Source organism: Amblyomma mixtum, chromosome 10, assembly GCF_055824585.1.
Source record: "Amblyomma mixtum isolate Tamu chromosome 10, ASM5582458v1, whole genome shotgun sequence".
NCBI lineage: Eukaryota > Metazoa > Arthropoda > Arachnida > Ixodida > Ixodidae > Amblyomma > Amblyomma mixtum.
The window spans coordinates 8540298-8562967 of record NC_143021.1 but is presented as its reverse complement, the minus strand read 5'-3'; the positions used below and the strand labels follow the sequence as shown (position 1 = coordinate 8562967).

Below are 22670 nucleotides of genomic sequence, written 5' to 3'. Positions count from 1 at the left end.
TGCAACGTTAAGAGACAGTGGGAGCTCATAGTCGGTGATCGAACAAACATGACTAAATGACGTTTGATTTGGCAGCAAGAAAATAAACGGGCACGAGAAGCTTAGACCGGAACCGACCGTTTCTCGGGAGAAACAGGCTGAATTCCAAGGCAAGGGAAGCGTAGCATGATCCGGATGAGATTAAGAAGTTGCCGGTGATAAGGAGTGCACAGCAGGTGCCGGAGGGGGCAGGCGGGAAAGGCCTTTGTCCTGCATTGCACGTACTTAGTCTCATTATGACAGGCTCTGAAAACAGTTTTTCATCCCTTGTTGCTGCGCGCAATTCGCGCATGCCAGCGATTACCGACTATCACTGCGAGTTCTGAGGAAATGTTTCGTTCCTCGCCACTTGCCTGAACGTCGAGAGTACTGCAGCGCGTGCTACCACGAAACGCGAGCGGGTTGACTTTCCTGACACGTTTAGCCTTATTGCATGAAAAGCGTTGACTTGGGCAGGGAGAATATGACCTTAACATCAGCGATAGAAACCTTCCATAGAGTGTTCCTTGCTCCAGTGAGCACCAGGATTGCACGTCACACATTGGGCACTGGTCATAGACGCGGCGTGCATTTAGTACTCAAAAAGAACACGTGTCCTGTCACGAGTTTATGACATTATGAAGCATCATAGGGCACACGATCTTCACCTGATAGGGCGGAGTGAAGTTCGCTACCGCAGAGCTTAAACACAATAGAGAAAACGTATCGAATGAACAAGCGCACGAAAGCCATCATGAGGAGACATCCAGCATGCACTATACACGCTTGCTCGTTTAGACGTTACATCCATTACTACAGCCTTTGTCAAAAGTTTGGAGCCCAGGGGGTTTGTGTCTGAGCCACACTGTGTAGTTCGTAATGCATCGCCAGCGCTACAAATTTCCTGAAGGTAAGATGAATTCTCTTTCTGCCTCCTGTAATGGGTAGCGCTGCCACGAATGCTTCAGGAGTCCCACTGCGAGGCTTAGAAGCAAGCCCCCTGGGCTCTAAACTTTTGACAAAGACTGTACCTGTATATGACAGCGCACCCTGACAATACAGTGAGAGCAGGGTAGCGCATAGCAAGAACAACGCGAAGCAGATTGTTCTGTGCACAGAAAACATCCAGGTGCAATAAATTTTGAAGGCTTTTGCAGATGAAAAGCTACACAAACAACTAGAAATAATATCATTGGAAAGAGCCCGAAGAATCGTCCGGCGGGCGTAGGGAAAGCGCTCACAAACACATAGAGCCTACACTTTAATCAAGAAGATATCCAGATGGGCACAAAAGTACTTGCACAGTAGCGCATTATTTGATGGGACTCCCGTCAAAAGGAAGCACATAGGTTATTTCCGCATAAAGATTTTTTTGTTTGCTGCTATGGGAATATATGTATTCATTCTTGAAGGAAATGGTACTGGGTACTGTGAGAAAGTTTTGCATGCCCCAAGGGAGTTTCGGAAAGTAGCCTCTGGAAATCAGCTTTACAACTATTAGGACTGAATCAGCAGACTGCTGAAAATTACTTTACTTATTCAGGAAGGCACAGTTTGGGTTCCTATGCTATGGGTGAATCTTTTCTTGAAACTTCTACATTATGAGAGCCTTGGAGGAAGATGCGAACGTGGGTGGCGCTGATAAACACTCTCAAGGTTGGGTTGGTTACAAACATAAATGCCCCCGAAAGCAAAATATCTGCCAGCAGTCGCCGTAGCTCAGTTGATAGAGCACCGGGTGAGTAATTTGGAGGTCGTAGGCTCGGTTACCACCAGCGGCATGTGGTTGTTTTTTGTACTGCTTTTCTAATCTATTATCTTTAAGGGATAACACATTCAGTAATATTCTCACCTGATCAACACCACAAAATAAATAAATATAAATAAACACTCTGTGTTCCTTGGTTTCTGTGGCTGTTGGCTTCTCTTATCTACCCTCCTGAGACCCGTCTATGCCAATTTCTTGAGTATATTGGACATAGGTTATTGAGCCAGTACTCCTACACCAAAGCATTCTTCTTCAAAACACCGGGTTGTCCAATACATTGAACTACTGGTGGTGACATCTGCGCATCGTTTTGAAAATTAACTTCTTCACTTTCCCGCCAAAACACTTCGACAATGGCAGCGTTCAGTGGCGCGGTGAGGGCACGCCACCTGCCGAGAATTAAGTATATATATAAGCAGGACGTCGCAGTTGTATAGGGAAGCGGTTTCAGCGCTACCAAACGACCTGTCAAGCAGTGACATCCGCTCATGTTCGCAACGCTCTCCCGAACGGCGTGCGGCCTTTGAGGTGGCGGATAGAGATATGAGCTAGGAACTCTTGCGCGTCATGGAAAGTAAGCGAGTGTTCCTTTTCAAGGCAGTGAAGAGCGGTTCGCAAGGAGCGTTTTTTCACGCGAAACCTCGGCGTGCTTGCCACGCGTGTCGCCATGCCGGTGAACTTGCACTGACACGCACAGAAGAAGCAGTCGCCGTAGCGCCCATGGCTGTGGCTCATGCATTTCACGCGCCGTGATCGCAAAAGGCTCCATGCCGCCCAGCGGTTAAATTGTCAGTGCGAACGAATAGAATACTATTTCATTCCTCAATTTCAAAGTTACCAGACGGAAAAATGGCCTAAAAGATTGTTTAAAGAAATAAATAAAATAGGCAGAGTGCATTCTGGCAAAAGACAATAAAAATTGCAGGAGGAATGGCGTCCGTGGTTCTTGAGGATCGCTGCTGTCTCCGGCGAAGATAACAGTAAAGCGCGAGAACGTGTTATGAAACTCTATCTTCGTTTTAAGTCCGCTCTTCGAAAACCTCTCGACTTGTGCCTCGGTTGAGTTTCGCAAATTAGAAAAACAAGTCGTCTTCTGGAAAGATGCACAATTGGCACCTATTCAACACGTCTGCCTACACGGCTGCTCTACTGACCACATCTGGAATTTCGCTGCAAACATAGCCAATTTTCCTTTTCAGTGCGGCTGGCGTGGTTGTCTCTCTTCAATATACCGGGTCTTTCACGTATCCCTCAAAAAGAAGTCGAGTGGGGTCATGTCCGGTGACCTTGCACACCAGCACACTGGTCCGCGCCGCCCGATCTATTGCTTTTGGAGACCCCGCCAAGCCAGCTTCGAGCTGCAGTAGTGCTGATGGGGGGCGCACCATCATGCTGGAACCATGCATACCGAAGACGCTTCAGGTTACGGTCATTGGAGAAATTAGTTACTGGACCATTCAAGATTCCCTCTATGTAGCGCTGCCCGTTAAGCGTGTGGCCGAAGAAGATGGGACCAATATTCGTGCCGTCGAAAATTCCGCACCAGACATAGGAGGACCACCGGCACTGAGGCGTTTCTGGAAAAGCTTTGTTCGTCAGTCTAAAGCACGTCGTTAAGGAAGCATGGCTCATCGCCGCACTTTATCGAAATGTATTTGCTGAAGTCAAGACGGCTTTGGAAATAATTCTCTTCCAACTTTTTGTGGAGTTGAATAGGGTACGGGTGAAGCTTTGCCTCCTTCATGATTCTCCAGGCAGGTCATTTCGACACCATTGCGTCAGCACTTAAGTCAGAAACGCTTGTGTGAAGATTCGTAATCATGAATGCGAAGATGTCCCTGTCCACTTTTTCACTTATAGCCGAAGTTCTGTGCTTTGTCGTCTTGAAAGTCCTTGTCTGCCTTAGCGTCTGGTAGTTCTTCATTTTCGTGGATGGAGTTGCCTACCCTCCACAGCCCCAAGATTCGTTATATTTGCGAGGGATTTATCCTACTGCCGCCAGCGACTCCAAGGCAAGAATCAATTTGCCGAAGTTGATGTTCTGTTTTGTTTCCGCTTCTGTAATCTGGACGGCATCGAGAAAGATGCCGTCCAGACCTGGCCTTTAATTGTAAGCGTGAACAGGAACGGAGTTCCGGTTTCTCGATCTGGCGATGAGATTCAGCGCCAGTCTCGAGCATCGGAGATAGGAAATCTGTAGAGGGAAGCAATTTCTGCCGTATTACTAAAGCCACTCGAAGATAGTTAAGTGAGGGCTGACAGCTGCATTGCTATCCTCGGTGCTAGAGGGTTCATGCAAACCTAAATGAGACGCCACACAGATCGCTCCGATGCACGAGACTGGCGCTGAATCTCATCGCCAGATCGAGAAACCGGAACTTCGTTCCTGTTCACGCTTACAATTAAAGGCCAGGTCTGGACGGACACCTGCTTCGGAAGGCCTCCAATATGATGTCTTTAGAGTCTCACAATTCATATGTCAGTTTCTTGCTGGAAAAATGAGAAAGTCGTCGGCGTATCTGAAGATCGCTAGATTCCGACTGTCGCAAAGTCTGTACGGCACCTTGCTCCCGAAGGCAGCAAAATAATCACACGAGTTATCATTTTCATGCGATTAATTTTCTTCGATATACCAGACGAATGTGAGCGTATTGTGATATCTAGGCCCACAGGGATCAACGTTACATCAACATTCCATTCGATTTGACCATGGCCTCAATGGCGATAAAACGAAGAACATATGGGAAAGCAAACTCTCAATAACAGACGAGGCAGGTGAGGTGCAGGCGCCGCGTTAGCCATCCTCTTTAAAGCGGACGACCATGCTGCACCGGTTCATCTCACAGACAACGTGCTGTTTGAATGAGCAGGCATGTCAATCGAAGGCATCGGTGCAGGTCCACGAGTGCGATGTGGGTGCGGGAAGTGTTGATGCAAGCCGCATCATGGGCGTACTTCTGCCGCGACTAGCGTGGCGCGTTCTCATGCGGTCTATGTCTCTGGGAGAACCCACCGATGGCAGGGGGCCAAATGAATGGAAAGAAAATTAGTGTTTAATTAATTTTAATGTTTAAAATTAATTAATTAAAACCCTGCGGTTTTCAGCCTGCTCACCTGTAACAATACACTCTCTTCGATCCGGTGAAAACAAGAATTCTGTAAGCCCGAGCAGAGGGCAGACACAGCTATTTCATTTTTTTACATTTTTTGAATGTCCGGAAGAATAGTGCAGTACCTGTTTCTGGGATCATGGGGAGTAAAGCCAACAAACATGGTCGTTCTTGAAAAAAAACTTAATACTAAGAAACTGGAGAGAATCCTTCAAGGGCACTTCAGAGGTAAACGACAGACCATCTGCGCACTCCCGAAACATCTTCAAAATGTCTATCATCGTCCTATTGAAGTTGTCTCTTTTAGTCAGTACCAAAAAATCATCCACATATCTGAAAATCTTCACCACCCCTCCATCACTGTGTCTACTAAATTGTTTATCAATCTCACCTAAGAAAATATTGCTCAAAACAGGCGCTACCCTAGACCCGATACAGATCCCCTTTTTTGCACATAGACGCCGCCTTGCCAGCCTACATGAGTTGACCTTAAATAAAACGATAACAGTTCAAGAAAGGCGTCAAGAGGAACCCCGCACTGACCCATAAAGCCTACTTCATCATTGTCATCAATGATGCACTTTTTTACTGCTTTCATAATCCCATTGTGAGGAAGTGAATAGTAAAGATCTTCAATGTCAATACTGAAGCCTGTACAGCAACCTGGGTTGTTATGCTTTATGAAAAGGGTTACCTTGTCTGTATTACTAACCAGGAAAGGATCATCCACAACTAGATACGAAAGGTGCTTTTGTAGATAACTAGATACACAGTGCTGCCAAGTGCCAGTTTTCGAAATGATAGCTCTGAAAGGAATGTTAACTTTATGAGTCTTGGCGGAGAAAAACAGATCTAACTTATCGCCTTGTGCTTTTCTAACAGCCGCCGCCAGCGGTACAAGATTACATTGGTTCAGTAACGAAATGGCCTGTTCCTTAACACTCTGGGAATCTACATCGACACGATTAAAGCACTTACTTACAGCCTGTGAAGCCTTTTCAGCAAAAATTCCTTCGGGTATGACAACAAAATGACCTTCTTTATCGGATAAAACAAGACGCAAATTATTGCACTCGAAAATATCCACTAAAGACCGTAAGTCTTTACGTCGTCGAGGCGCCCCTGGGGACACAACCAAGGCGTTGACGATCTCTTCAAGGAATCTCGGGCGCACCCCTTCAACGACTCCCCTGGAAACGGTTCTTGACAGGGCCAACCTTTCCACCGGTGACATTAGCTGTTCGTTGGCATACTTTGGTTCGCGCTAAAAAGAAACAGAAAAAGTGCCGCCCTTTGGTCACAAAAAGTAAAATTTTGTTTAGACACCGGGATAAATTGACCAGGGAGATTTTGGAAGCTTATTTCATACGGAAGAAAGAATCACAGTGTATCAGCCAGCCTTCTTTGGCATTACTTGACAAAGAAGTATCGTTTTTAGATAATTCGTGACTTGGTTCATTTCGGTTCTCAGGGGTGCCTTTGTTCGGAGTTCACCACTTGGCATATTGTGCGTTTGGTGATCTTGATTCCGCTAGACCAATGCTCGTTGCTCTGTTTGTTCACGTGATTATGATGTATATATGTTTTCTTTTTTCAATAAAAAATTCAGCTTCGAGTCCGCGCTCGTCTTTGTGTCCTCTTGCTTCGTCTGTCGTCTTGTTCGCATGATGAAATAAAACAGCGCAAGGAACGGGACGAAACACGAAGGAGCAAAACACAGACACGGGCGCTGACTAACAACTGAAATTATATTTCGATGGGTGCAGGACACATATATAAAGTACAAAGAGCGGGTGTGTCCAAGGCGATCCTGCACAATCACCGAAACAGTGTAGTCACTTCCAAGGGTAAAAACGATAAAAAGGTGAAAAGGCCGAAAAAAAGACAAAAAGCGATAAAACCACGGTGTAAGAGGCCGGGACGGAAAGTGAAAGCGATGAAAACAGATATACACATAGCCAAAAGGCAAAAAAACAGCGTTAAACTAACGGTGATAAACGGGACTAAAATCGCGGCACAAGGTGATTAACAAAAATGTCAGAGGGGGGCATTTTAAGAAAAGGATTAAACATTTACCCTGGCTCTAAGAAAATCCAATTCTTTTTGCGACAAGCACAGGGAGGGTGTACTCACACATTGTTCCTTTGCTTTGTGGATTTCGAATGCTTCTGCGATTTTCCTGGATATCCTATCCCGTCCTCTAGCAAGAATTCTGTAGCGATTGAAATCTGGGTAACAGGTTTCGTCCGAATCATCATCCTTACATTTGCTCTTTTTGCAGTGCTTGGCAAGGTGCCCAGAAATTGCAATACTGTCTACATTGTTCCTGTGCTCTTGAAGCCTAATGCTGAGGCACCTGCCTGTTTGGCTAATGTTTCTCTTCCCACAGGATACGGGCAGAGAGTAGACGCCGGTTTTGCAGGGGACGAGTTGTTCCGAATGAGTCTGCCCACACCCACGGGCGATCAGAGGTTTGTTCACCTTCGGGCATAGTGCGGAAAGCTTGTTTGGCGCTGAAGAGACGACGTTGTTCGCGCTGTTCCCTCCCACGATGTATTATTACAAACTCGCCCAGCTATCCATCCTTCTTCAATGTACTCACGTAACGTCAACCCTAACGTATCGATTAAGCGCCTCGATAGCTCAAGGACGTGCTACTCTGGCAACCGTCCCAAGTTTTAATCCTGAGTGTACCGGTGCGAGCAGTGGCAATTTCTTTCTCTGGAATGCATTAATGGAGCCTTTCTTGCATTCTGCGCTCAAGAATGGCTCTAGTGGCTTTCGTTTCTCTCGCAGGCGTCACAATGCTGAAGGGACGCATAGAGAACAAGGTGGTTTACTCACCCCACCCGAAGCTCAGCATCCCCGTGTGTTCCGTGTACACGGTAGTCAAGTCATTCCTCAGCGTCGCTGGAAGCAAGCTTGCCGCGGTGAGTGCATATTCGGCATCGCTCTTGGCGTAACGCCCCGGAAAGACACCATCGTGAAATGGCTACCGTCCCTGCATCTGTTGGTTCTCAACGTAGAGGCTATTTACGGACTAAGAATGTTGGGTTAGAATCATTGTTTAGATTTTTTTTTTGAGTCGCGAAGTAAAGGAAGTAATGGCGGCTTTATTTTTGGTGACCGTGCATCACTGCACCGGTCACCAAAAATAAAGACATTAGATTGCTGTCCACTAGCTAAACAAGTTGACAAAGTGCCACATTATAGACAAAGCACAAGAAAAGGAGTGAAAAATGCCCTTAACATTGACAATGAGTACTAACTGGCTGCCCGAGGAAAAAGATCGCGTTCTCATGACCTGAATGCCACTATTTTAGGAATAAAAAGGAGCAACTGGCGGCAGTATGAGCTGCCACTAAGTTTCGCCCTTCGCTGTACGGTGAACATACTGCCACCGACCAGGAGAAGACGGCGCGGGCAGTGGCGCGAGCAGGCGCGCTCTCGCTAGGCTCATAGCCATTAAACCATGCCGGTACCATCCGTAATGTCCTGTTTTCATCGACTTGCCCTCACGTAACAATATTGCTGGCCCCAAACTGCCCTGTGCGCAAAGCGTTACCTGTGGATTTACCCCAAATGCCAGCGTGGGAACAAAATGCCACTCAAACCATATGACATGTTGCAGTCAATCGAGCCCCCATGCATAACTGGAGCACGTAAGCAAGGGTCTTTAAATATTTCCTTTATCGTGGACACAAAACAAAGGGATAGAGATCGCTACCGGCTATTTGTCTCGTTGCGCCGAAAAGCATGCTACTCCGAAAGCAACTGCTTCCAAAGTCGAGCACTTCTTTATGCCCTTACCTCGTCAAAGTTTTTAGAGTGCAGCCCCTACGCAACATTTTGAAGCTGAACCACTCAGCCCATCGAACAATAGCATACCATCAATGCATGAAGTAAGTTGGCTGGTTCCTTGTGCATTGTAAAAATTCAACGCCCAAGAAGGGATGAGAAGAGAGGCGACAACACGAGCGCTAGTAACAACTCTTGTTGCTAGCCCCGCCGCGGTGGCTCAGTGGTGATAGCGTTCGCCTGCCGACCCTAAAGACGCGGCTTCGATCCCGGCCGCGGTGGCTGAATTTTGATGGAGGCGAAAATCTAGAGGCCCGTGTGCTGTGCGATATCAGTGCCCACGTGGTCTAAATTTCCGAAGTCCTTCACTGCGGCGTCCCTCGTAGCCTGAGTCGCTTTGCGACTTGAAACCCTAATAAACCAATAAACCAATCTTGTTGCTAGTAGCGCTCTTATTGAGTTGCTAGTAGTCCTCTTGTTGTCGTCTGTCTTGTCGTCTCATCTTGTGTGCTAAATTCTTGGGATAGCATGCCATCCCCAGACAAAGGGCTCACAGAACTGCTCATGAAGACGCTGGCGGATATGATTTCATAGTACGTGGATGTAGTACACAAAACGCGCAGCCAGATTTTCTGGTTTCGCTTAAACAGTGCGACTCAGGAAACGACCCGGTTTACCCGTTCCCTCCTGTCCACGGAACAGCTGTCCGAGAAATGCTGGGCGCGATTCTCCCGTGCTGGGATGACGACGTCACACGATACCCGGGCTCCTTCGTCGAACGAGCCGAGAAATCCTTTCAATTGGTGTGATTAAGCACGAACAATCAGAAAAGCGCGGTCTTCCGGGATTGCAACCTCCGCTAATGGGAAGTGTGGGCTCCCATCCGCCAACGAAAGTAGTTTCTGAGAAATTATTTCAGTGTTATTTAAGACCGCATAATGTCCTTCGCTGCGTCAACAGCGTCAATAATGAAGTCATTCCTAGTGATAAAATTATGGCAGAAGCCGACGGCGATCATGAACACAAATTGTCCATGTGGTCGAATTAACTGCAGCGCTCACCACGCTGGGTTTTAAGCTGCATTCGCCTTCCCCGTGACTATTTTTCTGCGCTTCCGACCCTCAGCGACTGCGTACCTCATCATTCCCTTCCATTTTTTCTTTCTTCGCACATACTTCCCTTCGCACTCGGACCATGCTCTTGCTTTCACGTAGCACTAACGCGACGCGACCCGCCTGACCTCTACGATCAGCGATGAGGCGGACACAGTTGCGTGACGAGCGCGCGGGCTATTCTAGGGTTCTGCGACCAAACCAAACCGCTCTGAGATTCCTGTGTTTATCTTTGACCGCCGTTCTTTTGGTTTGTAACAGTATGAATTTCTGATTTATGCCTTCGTGTTCTTTCTTCGAAACGATGAATTGACGGTTGCATTTGCCAATACGCAGACATCCTCGATTTGACCGGATACTCATTCGAGGCTCTGATGTCATGAGTGCGACAAATAAAGTATCTCCCTCTCTAAGATTCAAGTTGGCGCTTCCTTAGATATGCTATGGGTCACCTCCAATTGCTTGTGCTTCCTTATCGTATTTGGCTTGTGCCACCGTCCCCTTAAGCTGAATTCAGATTTCATGGAATACTTCAATGAGGCTTTAAAAAATATGTTCATAAGTAGCACCGACCCGCTAAGTTATTTCACTGTGTTGATTTTGACTACCATAACCTAGATTGATTTCAAAATTCATTTACAGCTGCTGAACAATTCACTCATTTTCCTTAGTACCTGCGGGACTCACTCATCGCAGGGGCACTAGGAAAGTTACAATCTAAGCAAAGATATTCGCCCTTGTACTCGGGACTCGCTTGATTGCCTAAACGACTTAAGAGACCATACCTGCACGCAAAGTGAGCATAATGACCCAAATTAGTAATACCATCTGGGTAAGTTGGTTCATAGTTTGAAAAGTACCCCTACTGAAAAATCCCGTATGAATTTTAAACCGGAACCGCATACCGGGTTATTGTACAGGATTTGCGATACCGGATTACCGGAATATCCTGTATAGAATAGGACAGTCCTGTATAATACAGGACTCTCCTGTTTTGTACAGGATACTCCGGTAATCCGGTATCGCAAATCCTGTACAATAACCCGGTATGCGGTTCCGGTTTAAAATTCATACCGGATTACAGGACAGTCCTGTATTCTACAGGCTAGGCCCGTATTATACAGGAGGGCCCTGTATCACAGGACAAAGGCAGGAATAAAATGCTTCAATATATTCCACTTGGACTAAATCTGCCCAAAAACTGGGGCCATAAGTGTACATGCCAAATGCTGCAATATACAGAGCCTCAGACACTGGTAATCTGCGATTATCAGCGACTCGTATTGCAGTCGATGTGCAATTGTGTTATTTGCTCCCAGCTTTTACCAAGTATTGGTAGCTTGGTGAGTATTATAATGCATCAAAAACTCCAAAAGATGTTTATTTTTTTTGCATGTCTTGAACCAGCTCACTGAGGTAATAATTTAACTCTTTGCGACGATCTACCGGCGCTGGGGTCTCTACAGGGTGCTGGCCAATGAAGTAGTGAAAAGCACCTGCAGAAAAGAAAATATGATTGGTAGTACATAATGCCCCCACCTTATCATTTAATTGGGCACTGACACACAACATAATGCATTGAGCACTGTGACATGCAACTTACGGCCAATGGCTTGTAGCTTTTCAGGGGTCATTGGCTTCCTGCCCACTGTCGAGGCTTCTGACTTCAGGTTCCGATGGCAAGCTTGCCCTGTAACGCGCCTTTACAGGAGTTGTGGAGTCGTCCAAAGGCTGCGTCCTTGCAGAAACGCGAATCTTTGGGTGTCACCATAACTGTTGCCCACGTTGCCGAAGGAATAAAAATTCCATTCCCGAGGTACACCTGTATGCAATAATTACAAATGCGTACCCCAGCAGCACAAACAGGGCTCTGAATTGCGGGCCCTCGTGGGCCCAGACAAGCCACAGACAAGCAAGGCGTCTCAAGACGCCAGGCCCTGAGCATTGGCAATGCTCAGTATCGTGAATGCACCTCACGCATTCCATATTTGAATCAATAATGTATTGAAACTCTGCGTCGTAACATTGTTGGTGTGTAAACAGGTTGCTCGGACGATTCCGATGCTTGCGTCGTCAACCTCCATTATTTACGGCACATACCGCAGCATCGATGCGATGGTGCTTGATGTTTGTTCAAGGGCTTGAGCCGCTCCCCCTCAGGACGCTTATCGATGATTGCTCCCGCACGTGTACACCACATGCCTCTGTAAAGAAAGAATGCAAACTATATAACTAATTTTAGTCGTGTTATCATGAAGGACAAGCAATTTCGGTATGTAACTGAAAGAAAATTTTGCGCTATTTCGTCCCTCTACGCTGTGCAATCTACAAAGTTTTAGTTAAAAAGACACTGGACAGTTAGAACGTTTCTGTTGACGCCGAGCATATACCCGAAACGGAGGCAGTACTTAAAGAACAGAGTGATTTAAAATGCGTACTTACGTCCTAGCAGCACGACGTCGCCGTCATAAAATCCGCCTTCACCGCCGTGGCCTCCACCGGTCAAATGTTCACCACTCACGTCTTTCGGAGCGAAGTCATTCATCACTGAGACAAGGATGATAGGGTTCCACCATATTTGCACTGGACGTACGCATTGAAGGCGATGTCATCTTTGATCATGGATTGATCAAGGCAACACGAAGAAAGGCGCAAAAAATTGTATAACAAATTCAACGCCAACGAGCGAGTGCCAGCGTGTTTTCGCAGCTACCTTCATCGATTGACACTCAACCAGCCGCAGGAGAGAAAAACCTGTTCCAAACAAAATCAGGAAAGGTGGGGGAGGACTTCTGCATAAAGTCACCGCGCTGCGACCTGGCACAGTGAACAAGCAGAATCGGAACCTCCTCGTCACTTCATGGAAGCCTCGCGGGGAGCGTGGTCGGGAGGGCGGCTTAAAATGCTCGGTCGTGGGTTGTAGAGTGAGCGCCTCCGCGCCGCTTCGGGGAACGGCACTGGAAGGGACATGACAGACACAGAGGAGCCCAAGGGGAAGGAACAAAGGCCGATAGAAAAGCCAGGAATGCGCAGGTTTTTTTTTTTTTTTGCGACCGGACCCAGGAAAAGGCAGCGCGGTGAGGAGAGAAAAGAAAAAAGCTTTAAAAAAAATTGCGCAAAGACGGGTTACTCGTGTAAGGTTTCTACAGGTGGTTTTTGTTTTTATTTTGTTCTCTCGAGCGCTGTATCTTTTAGCTAGCACGAAGCGTCGCCCTTAAGGGAACACCCCAAGCTGCCGGCTCCGTTGAATTAACCTTTTCTTGTTTGTCGATAGAAATGTTCTGGGCGATTTGTGATTAGTATGTGTTCCTGATAGAGTGAAGGGTGGGGCCGCTGGCGATGACGCTTGGACGAGTTGCGTTATCAGTGGGCGATCACTTGAAGAAGAAGTGCAAAGAATTCCTGCACGAAAACCAAGAATTTTCTTTCTTCATCGGTGCGTCGCTAGAGGCTGCCGCTAGCGAACATTAAGAAAGCTGCTGCAATGAACGCGACAGTAACAAACCTTTTTGAGCCTCTGGCACAGTCACCGGAGGCTCGCCATGTTTATCAGCCAGTCTTGAAGTTCTGCACTGTGAAATCCAGAGTAATCTTCAAAGGACTTACGAAGGCTGCTGGCGGATATATACTAGCCGTTTGCCCGCACACAGCCGCTCTGGCTTTGTCAGGGTGCTGCACAGGAAGCCAATATGGCATTTGCCCGCAATTCCCCTTCATGCAGCCCCCGCCTTTCATGCACAAACTGCATGTTTTGCCACTGCGAAGCTCACGCTTAGCCCTTTTCTTTTGCTAGCCCTTTCAGCAAAACCGTGTGTGTGTTGATTATCGCACTTATGCGCACGCTGCCCCCCCACCCCCCTTCCCCTAAAAAATATCTGCTGGCGTACAACAGTCAATCTGCAGACCAAGCACCAAAACCGCAGCACATATCGCTCTGAATCAGGGTGTCGAACCGGAACCGAACCTGAACCCGAAACCGGAACCGAACCCGAATTTTTGCCCGGAACTGGAACCGAACCGAACCCAAATTTTTTTCGCCATCTTGGAACTGAACCCGAACCGGAACGATTGAAAGGAACCGTTCCGAACCGGTTCGGGACTCGGTTCAGCCGCACATTTTGTGCAACACGGCATACTTTTTTCTTTTTTTTTTCAGACCCAACGGCATATGCCAGCGCGCAGATTTACTCAGCGAAAGCTGTCGGCGCTATGGAGTGAGAAAATGGCATCCAGTCGAAATTGCATCCAGTTCGACAAAAAAACTGAAAGAAGTCTCGTGTCTAGGAAGAAAGCTAATTGGCGTTTCCGCAATGTGCTTTTGGTAATTCTAAAGTATTTTACGCCAGATTGACGTGAGATGTTGGATTTTATAGTATCCCCCTTTCACATGCTTACGTACAGCTTTACTCGAACTGTTAGCACAGCTTTAACTCGTAAAGCACTGAGTGAGAATGGTTTCCTTTTCTTTGTGTCGAGTACCATAAATATGTGAAGCATAGGCGCAATGACCCAATCACGTTGTGCAACATTGACTTTCTGAGGCATTCCTTGTCTCAGATAGCAGATAATGAATAAGACCCCTCACGATGGCTCAGTGGCTGTGGTGCTCGGCTGCTAATGTCAAGGTCGCGAGTTCGATACCGGTGGCGAAGTCGCATTTTGATAGCGACGAAATGCAAAAATGCGTGTGTGCTGTGCGATGTGAGTGCACTTTGAGGAATCCCAGCTGGTCTACGCTAATCTGGAGTCCTCCACTACAGTGTTCCTGATAGACTCCGCGCCGCTTTGACTCGTTAGAACACACACAATACTATTATTACAAAACAAAGAAATATACATATGCGCTTTCTTTTTAAAGAATCCAAACATTCTTTGTCGCACGCGACGGAAATAAGCAATTAAAGCTGGGCATGTAGCAGCGGTACGATACTTAGAAAAAGAAAATAGTGATTACACAAAGAGGCAATGCGGAAATACATGCTCCTCGCTGAGATGTGATAAACGCCCAGAAAGGGGCTACTGAAATGAAATGTAACTGTGATGAAGTGATTTTCTGTTATGTCGATGCATTGAAATTCTTCTGCTTATATAAAAAAAAATGTCAATCGCTAGCGGGCAGCTTCGTCACGCTGTCCTCAGACTGCTGTATCTTGAATTCTCTGACGTGCGGCTTATATCTGCATCTCTGTAGCACATGAGGGAAGCCAACAATAACCGAAACCAAGGAGCATAGGGGATGTACTTTTTTAAAAATAATTGGTGGTGTTCATCAATAGGAGCTTAAAGAGTAATTATTTTTAACGATAACTGATTAAACTGAAAAAAACATGCCGCCAATAGGATCCCAACCCCTGACCTCCGAAATTTGCGTCAGGTGCTCTGCCAACTGAGCTACGGCGACGATTTTTTTATTTATTGCATGGAAATAGTGCCGAAAAGGAAAATCGGGGTAAGCCCATGCCAGAAAACGCCAGGCTGTGTAAAACGAGCCTACCACACCGCTGCACGTCCCCACCTCCCTAAACATCAGAAGTCTGAGAGGCACACCCATGCATATAGATAGGAGCGCCAGAAAAGCGGCCCTTCCAGGGCAACATATACTCCCCTCACCAAAGCGCACTGCTCACGGAACAAAGATTTCGATGACCGCGGTGATTCGGCGGCGATCAATCATACGGTTCTTGAGACTAAATAGTCAATCACACGGCAAAACACAGTTTTTCTCCACTGGCAAAAAACGGGTACCAATCCGTGCGATTTCAATGCCCTTCTCAAGTGTACGTTCGCCGTAATTATGTCCCAGAAGAACGTAGCATCACTGCGCACAATAAAACAATGGTCAATGGTCTTTGTCGCATTGAGCAGGCGGCAATTTACCGTCCATGACACAAACATCTCCTCAGCAGGAAGTAATGCCTTGACAGGCAGCGTCGGTGTGTGAAGCTTAGACAAGAACGTTTTTGCAGCAGAAGAAATAAATGTACATTCGCTTAACACGTTTTAAAGCACTGGTGTTAAGGAACTCCTGAAAAGGTTGCCGGTACAACAGTAGAGGAAACAAATACCCTGTAAGTACATGAGTCGTCTGCCTTCTTCTGTGGAGGCTGTACAGAAAAGCGCACAGTGAGGAAATTTAAGTTGTCTGCCTACCTCCGCGCTGCGGCGGCGATTGTCTTATATTTTTGGCTTTCGGGGGTACTTACGTGCAGTGCAACCGAACCATGAAAGTGTTCACCAGCGCCACCCTCGTCAATAGCAGCGAACGCAATGCGTCTTCTTTTACCGAGAGTGCCACATAAAAAACGTGGTCGAACGGTGAGGGCGGCAGCTCTGCGAGACCTCTGCTTCGGCTTGTTTGTGTCTGAGGAGAGAGGCTTAAGGTTGGTTCACATGCAAGCGAATGGGCAAGTGAGCGGCGCGTCCCAGCGAAAATTTCCAAATTATTGGAATCTCGCCGCTCACCACCGCGACGACTCAAAGACAAGTTTTTGCACCACAGATGCAGGATTCGCTAGCGTTTTCGCGTTCTTTTGTGGAACGCTTTGCGACGGCACACGTGCAGCATTCACAGCATTCCACCTCAGGTAGATCGGCTGCAGGTAAATGGGGCATTTTAGACCGCAGCTATTATGCGTCCATTCCCCAGTTGCGCGTCGTAGTCGGCGTAGTCGGCGTAGTCGGCGTAGCCGGTTGTCCAAGTAGCAGAGCCACGGGAAGACCCCAAGAGTGGCTAGCAGCATAATACGCCACATGCCAGGTAGCGTGTGTTGAGTTGCGCTTAAACTTCGCATTACCGACAAGTGCAACCGTCTGTCAATTTTTTGCCAGTGAGTGCCCGGATGTGCGCCCACCAAACTGTGCACGCGTGTGCATACACTTGCTTAAGCGCACACATGCATGAACGCACCCACGCACGCACACACACACCACGGAAATTTTTGAATTTTTGAGAAAGGAGACTAAACTGCTAACGCAGTAAAGAAACCAACTACATACAATACTCTAACGCTAAGTGGGAATCAAGCCAGTGGCGGCGGCCGCAACAGAGAAGCTTCGTTTACTGATGCCTTAGGCTACTCGGCCATGTTTGAAGATTCTTTTTATTGTTGCCGCATAGAATATCGGAACCTCCCTGACCTCGTCTTGCCTTACTTGACTGGGTCGAATTCCGCGACCTCGGCGTACGGCCTCATGCCACTATCACTCCCTTGCTCTGCCTGCACATAAAAATTCCTAAATGCGCACACGTCAAGAAAGGGCTACCAGTCAGGAGGTTGAACTTTCGCAGCATGTACGTTCTGAGCTGAAATGAACTGTTCTCTGAACAGTGACTTGGCCGAAAGTGGCAATTGTGCGTGTTTATCAAGCATACAGCTTATTCACACGATAAGCAGTCTTATTAACAGGAAAAGTTCACACGGAATTCCGGTGTCCTTCATTACTGCCACAAATCTTATAGTGTAAGGCATGACCTCAATGTCCTTTTTAAGAGGCTGCTGAAGTGAGCTATGTCTGAAACGAACATAGCGTTACAAATAATTTCGTTGTTCAATTGTTCCTCCTTGCTTGCAGATGTAGCAATTCTCTGATCATGGCACAAATGTCCCCTTGGCTCGATGACATGTGCTAACACGTATGGTCGACGTTTGAAGTCTAAGAAAGGTTCTTGGGGCCTATTGAATGTACATCCTCTGAACTCGCCTTAATATAAGGCCGTCAGAAAGGCTAGGTAAGGCTGCACGTAGAGGAAGTAATGACCGATCAGGAGCTTTGTCAGCTGTATTCTGCAGAAGCCGTGCAGGTATTGTAAAGAAAAGCGAATATTTAGGAAATCGAGTGCGTCAGCACAGAATTCCCTCACGACTATGTACATAAAAGACAGATGAGCATTTAGTCAACTAATAAGCATAGCTGTCAGGAAGCGGTGGTTTTCGGTTTCGGAAAATAAAAATCATGAAAACGGTTAGTGGACAAAAACTCCACGAAACACTCACCATCTGTACCAAGGTAGCATAGAATTCTGTCCACGCATGGGCTGCCTTTGAAAACGTCCCAGAAAAGTAACAAAAATTCTATTTTAACGAATTTACGGTCCTCCTCTCGCAATGCACCAATTGCAGCATTGTCACAACGCAACGTCGCATTGGAGACATCGCATGTTTGTGTCCGTACAGACACGAAGTGCCCTCAACCAATGCAAGCCTGCTTTTTTATCATATTCCTTTCATCAGAGCAAGAGACGGCGACGACATCAGCACAGGCCAAAATCTTAATTTTACACTGTACTAGCGACAAGCCACGATTAGCTGTGTTTTTGAAGAAACTGAGCTATAGGTGGTCGAGATATATAATGCGAGTTACAAAGGCGATGTAGAGCAGGTGATGATGATGATGATGAAAACGTTTATTTAAAGCCACAATGCCTTAGTTGAAGGGAAGGCAGGTGATGAAAATAAAATATTTTTGGTAAACTCTCTAGATGTATGCTGCAGGTGTGCCAGAGTGGGGGGTGACTGGCAAGCCGCTTTTGGGGTGACAAAATGATGTCTTGGCTGTATATACCTGCATATACAAGGCAACTTCCGCTCATAGTGGGCGCATGCAGCGGTCCTGACGGCGCCCGCTTAAGCATTTTGCGGCGGAGAAATTCCCAATTGACACGAGCTTCAAGAGAGACCTATTACTCGCCTGACGGGGACTCCGAAACTGCTGAAGCTTAAAAGTTTCGTAGATGAAAAATCCATCAGCTTTTTTTTATGTATCTCATCAGATAGAGTCTAGTTCACATAGCCGGTGTACACTAATTCTGATTTAATTTATTTCGCGGCTCTTGAGTAAATTTAAATCCTTTAGCCGCGGACAGTAAAACATCTCGCCTTGAACAAATTTCGCAGTGTTGTTTTATATGCTGATTTCACAAAGAAAAGTAAACAGCAAAACAAGGTTGAATAAAAACCTACGTTCAGAATTTTTTATAGTCTGAACCCGTTTGAACCCGTTTGAACCGGTTCGACGCTATCCGGAGCGGTTCGAACCGGAACGGAATGTCGCTCCGGAGCCGAACCCGGAACTGAACCCGAAAGGCGTGAACCCGAACCTGAACCGAACCCAAAAAAATTCCGGTTCGACACCCTGCTCTGAATACAGGCTGGTATGTCCGGTTTGAGCTCCGTACCGGACTAGTCTGTCCTGTTTGAGCTCCGTACCGGACTGGTCTGTCCGATTTGAGCTTCGAACCGGGAATGGACTGCCCGGTATGAGCTCCGTACCGGAACGGTCTGTCCGGTTTGGGATCGATACCGGACCGGTATGAACCGGTATAGCCATCTAACCGGACGGGTCTCGCCGGTATGAGAGTCATACCGGACCGGTATGAAACCGATATGTTCCGGTAAAATCCGGTTTGCCGCGATACCGGATTTTTCAATAGGGCGTTCTTGTGCAAAAAGACAACGGACGGAACACATACGACATGTACAGAGGGCAACTTCTAAGTGTTTATATTCTTGAAGAACGGCTACATTTGTACCACTGAGATAGGTAACGGATGGTCAAGAAACAATCACTTGTAGTCATCGAAACGGCGAGAATCCGCCGACGGGAACCACAACCTGGCATCACTAATCTGTATCTGATATCCCTCGAAGCAAATTCAAAGTGTGTTCGAAAAGAGATCAGTGGAGGTAGGTGAAGCCTCACTTGCAATCAACTCCTCGTGACAAAAGTAGATTCAAGAATTAAACAAAACAAAAAAAAACTGACGACACAGAATGGGCTGCCAAAGGTGAAAATTGAACATGATAGCAGTGTCAAGAATAGACCGAAAACAAACAACACTAACAAATTTGTGCCAATAGGGGGCGGTAAGTGACGATGGATCACGAAAAACGTGTATCAACAGTAGTGCCAGTGATAAAACTCGAATGGAGAACAATAAGATAAGAATCAAACGCATCCGGTCAACAGTGCCACAAGCGCTAGCATGCTCAAAGGACCACATTACTATGTTAACCGTAAAAGCATAGCAGTGAAAGCATGTAGCACAGCAAGTTCACACGTGTTCAACCCAGCAGGTTAATTCTTTGCTGAGAAGTAAAACCGACGCAGAGTTAATACAACAAATTTAGAAATCAAAGGCCTTTATTAAAGCTTTTTTTTTGGCACGTGTCAGAACTGTGGTCTTCCTGAAGAAAGGTTTGCAGATGAGATTCATAGTGCGCACTGGGAGGCAACGTCTTTCGTTGTTTTTTTTCCTGTTTTGTTCATGAAGTCTTTCATTAAAGCACATGTCAGTGTGTCCAATCCATATGCTTCCACATGTGAGAGGAAGTGCCTCCCGCGAAATGTTGATTCGTGCCAGAGAAGGAAGGAAGGAGAAACTTTATTTTACTCTAGTCCTTTTTCCTGCGGTTTCGGGGCATCTTCAGAGACGTCTTGGTTCTACCCCCAGGAGTCTTCTCTGTCGAAGTCGCCCGCCTCTATTCAGTGGTCGGTTGCCCTCAGTCCAGGGCTCCGCTGGCCACTGCTGCCCGTTGAGCTCGCTGTACCAGACCTTCTTGGTCTTCACAGCGGTCGCTGGACAGCTGGACAGCCCTCCGCACTCGGGTTTTGTATTTTCGGAACAACGTATATGTTTTGGCAGGCCCATGTGATGTGATAGAGAGTAGGTTTTTCGTGGCACCAGGTACATTTGTCCGCGTATATGGTAGGGTGCATTTTGTTTAGTATATGTAGGTTTGGGAAAGAGCCTGTTTGTAATTGTCTCCAAGTGACAGCTTCCTCTCTGCTGAGAGATTTGTGCGGTGGGGGATATCGCAATCTTCTGCCTCTGTAGTTTTGTAGTATGGCCGAGTAATCCCTGGGTGCTGGCGCGAGTTCCGCGGTCTCGTCGGATGCTCGGAAAGTAATGTTTCCTCGAGCTATCCTGTCGGCCTCTTGGTTCCCTGCCACCCCCGTGTGCCCCGGTACCCACACAATTTTGTGCGGGATCTTGTCGCTATGTTCTTCCTGGTTTTTAATTCTGTCGCTCGCTGCGAGGAGTATACGGAGCGCGTGACGACTTATCCTGCCATTCATGTAATTTCGGCGGGCTGTTTGAGAGTCGGTGAGTATTGTTAGCGACCGCCCGGTTCTATAGCCCTCCGCCACCGCTAGAGCAACGACTACTTCCTCGGACTCTGCAGCTTTGCAGCCTCGGAGAGACGCGCTGGTCATTTCGCGTAAAGACGAATCGACCACCGCCGCCACAGCGATTTTGGTGTCTCCTCCTCTCCAAGACTCGTCTGCATACACGGTCGTGGCTTGAGGAGCGTATGTTTTTTCGATGAATTCGGCCCTCGCTTCTCTTCTGCCTCGATGGAGGTTGGGATCCATGTTTTTTGGTATTGGCGCTACCTTGAGGGTCTTGCGAAGCTCGTCGGGGATCGTTGCCGTCCTCGTCATTTCTCGCATCTGCTCGCGGTATCCGAGCCTCTGCAGGAGCGCTCTTCCAGTCGTTGTCTGCAACAGTCTGAGTTTTTGCGCCTCAAGCTGTACCTCTCGTAGCTCCTCAAAGGTGTTATGTAATCCCAGGGCCATGAGTGTTTCTGTTGACGTGTTGCGCGGAAGTCGGAGCGCTGTCTTATACGCTTTGCGTAGGAGGGCATCCGCTTGTTGTATTTCGTTTTTGTTGAGGCACTGATAGGGTAGGCTGTACGTGATTCTACTAACTACAAGGCTTCTGACTAGTTTGAGTGTGTCCTCTTCACGCATGCCATGTCGCCTGTTGGTGATGCGGGTGATCATGCGTGAGACTTGGTGTTGTTGCTTTGAGCAGGGTAAAAGTGTGAGTACTGAGCTGGTTAGATTGAACCGACATGCCTAAAATTTTTATTGTTGTCTTTTCGGGTATGGGTGTCCCGTCTAGGTAGACGTTGAGTTTTAGGTCCTCGTTGGTTGGGACGGTCCGGTTTTGCTTGCCTCTCCAGACTCTCAGCAGTTCCGATTTCTCGGTCGAGCATGCGAGTCCTCTTTCTGCGAGGTATTGCTCTACACAAGAGGCCGCTTGTTGTAGCCTTTCTTCCTTCTCTCCGAGACAGCCCGTGTTTGTCCAGACTGTTATATCGTCAGCATACATTGCATGCCTGACGCCTTCGATGTTCTCTAGTTTTCGAGCTAGGCCTATCATAGCTATGTTGAAGAGTAGGGGGGGGGGAGATAACTGACCCTTGGGGTGTTCCCTTGTTTGGAGTGCGAATTTTGTCCGATCGAAGGTCTCCTATGCCGATGGTGGCAGTTCTGTCGGACAGGAAGGCTTTGACGAAGCCGTGGATTCTGCGTCCGCAATCCAGCTTGTCTAGGCCCGTAAGGATCGCTTCGTGGCTGACGTTATCGAATGCCCCCTTGATGTCCAGGGCCATTATGACATTTTCTCCCGTCCGAGGTACGTTTCGCAGGACATCTTCTTGTATTTGGAGGAGAACGTCCTGCGTCGAGAGCTTTGCTCTGAAGCCGAACATGGTATGTGGTACACAGTCGTTATCTTCCATGTAATTTTGCAGTCTTAAAGTTACCACCCGTTCGTAAAGTTTGCCAAGGCACGACGTGAGTGATATGGGCCTGAGGTTTTCAATTTGTAGCTTTTTACCAGGTTTAGGTATCATTATTACTTCGGCGTGTTTCCAATCTTCGGGAACCGTCTCCGCCTCCCAATGTTTGTTAAGAAAGCTGACGAGCTCTTGTATGAGGTCGTCGCTCAGGTTGCGGATTAGGGCGTTGTCGATTCTGTCCGCTCCGGCTGCCGTGTTTCTGGTGGTTTTTCTTATGGCCGCGTAAACCTCTTCCACAGTTATGGGGCGGTCGAGTTTCTCGTTTTCGGCTCCTCGA

General features: G+C 47.3%; 1 protein-coding gene across 1 annotated transcript in view; it reads left to right on the top strand.

Moving 5' to 3' along the window:
- The first annotated feature begins 275 nt into the window (after nt 1-275).
- The window catches only part of LOC149325087 (putative 4-coumarate--CoA ligase 2), a 136321-nt gene continuing 113926 nt past the window's right edge, over nt 276-22670 (top strand). The window contains exons 1-2 of the mRNA XM_089562569.1: nt 276-294; nt 7693-7826. Coding sequence (XP_089418695.1) covers nt 276-294; nt 7693-7826 — 153 coding nt within the window. The remainder of the gene's footprint in view (nt 295-7692; nt 7827-22670) is intronic.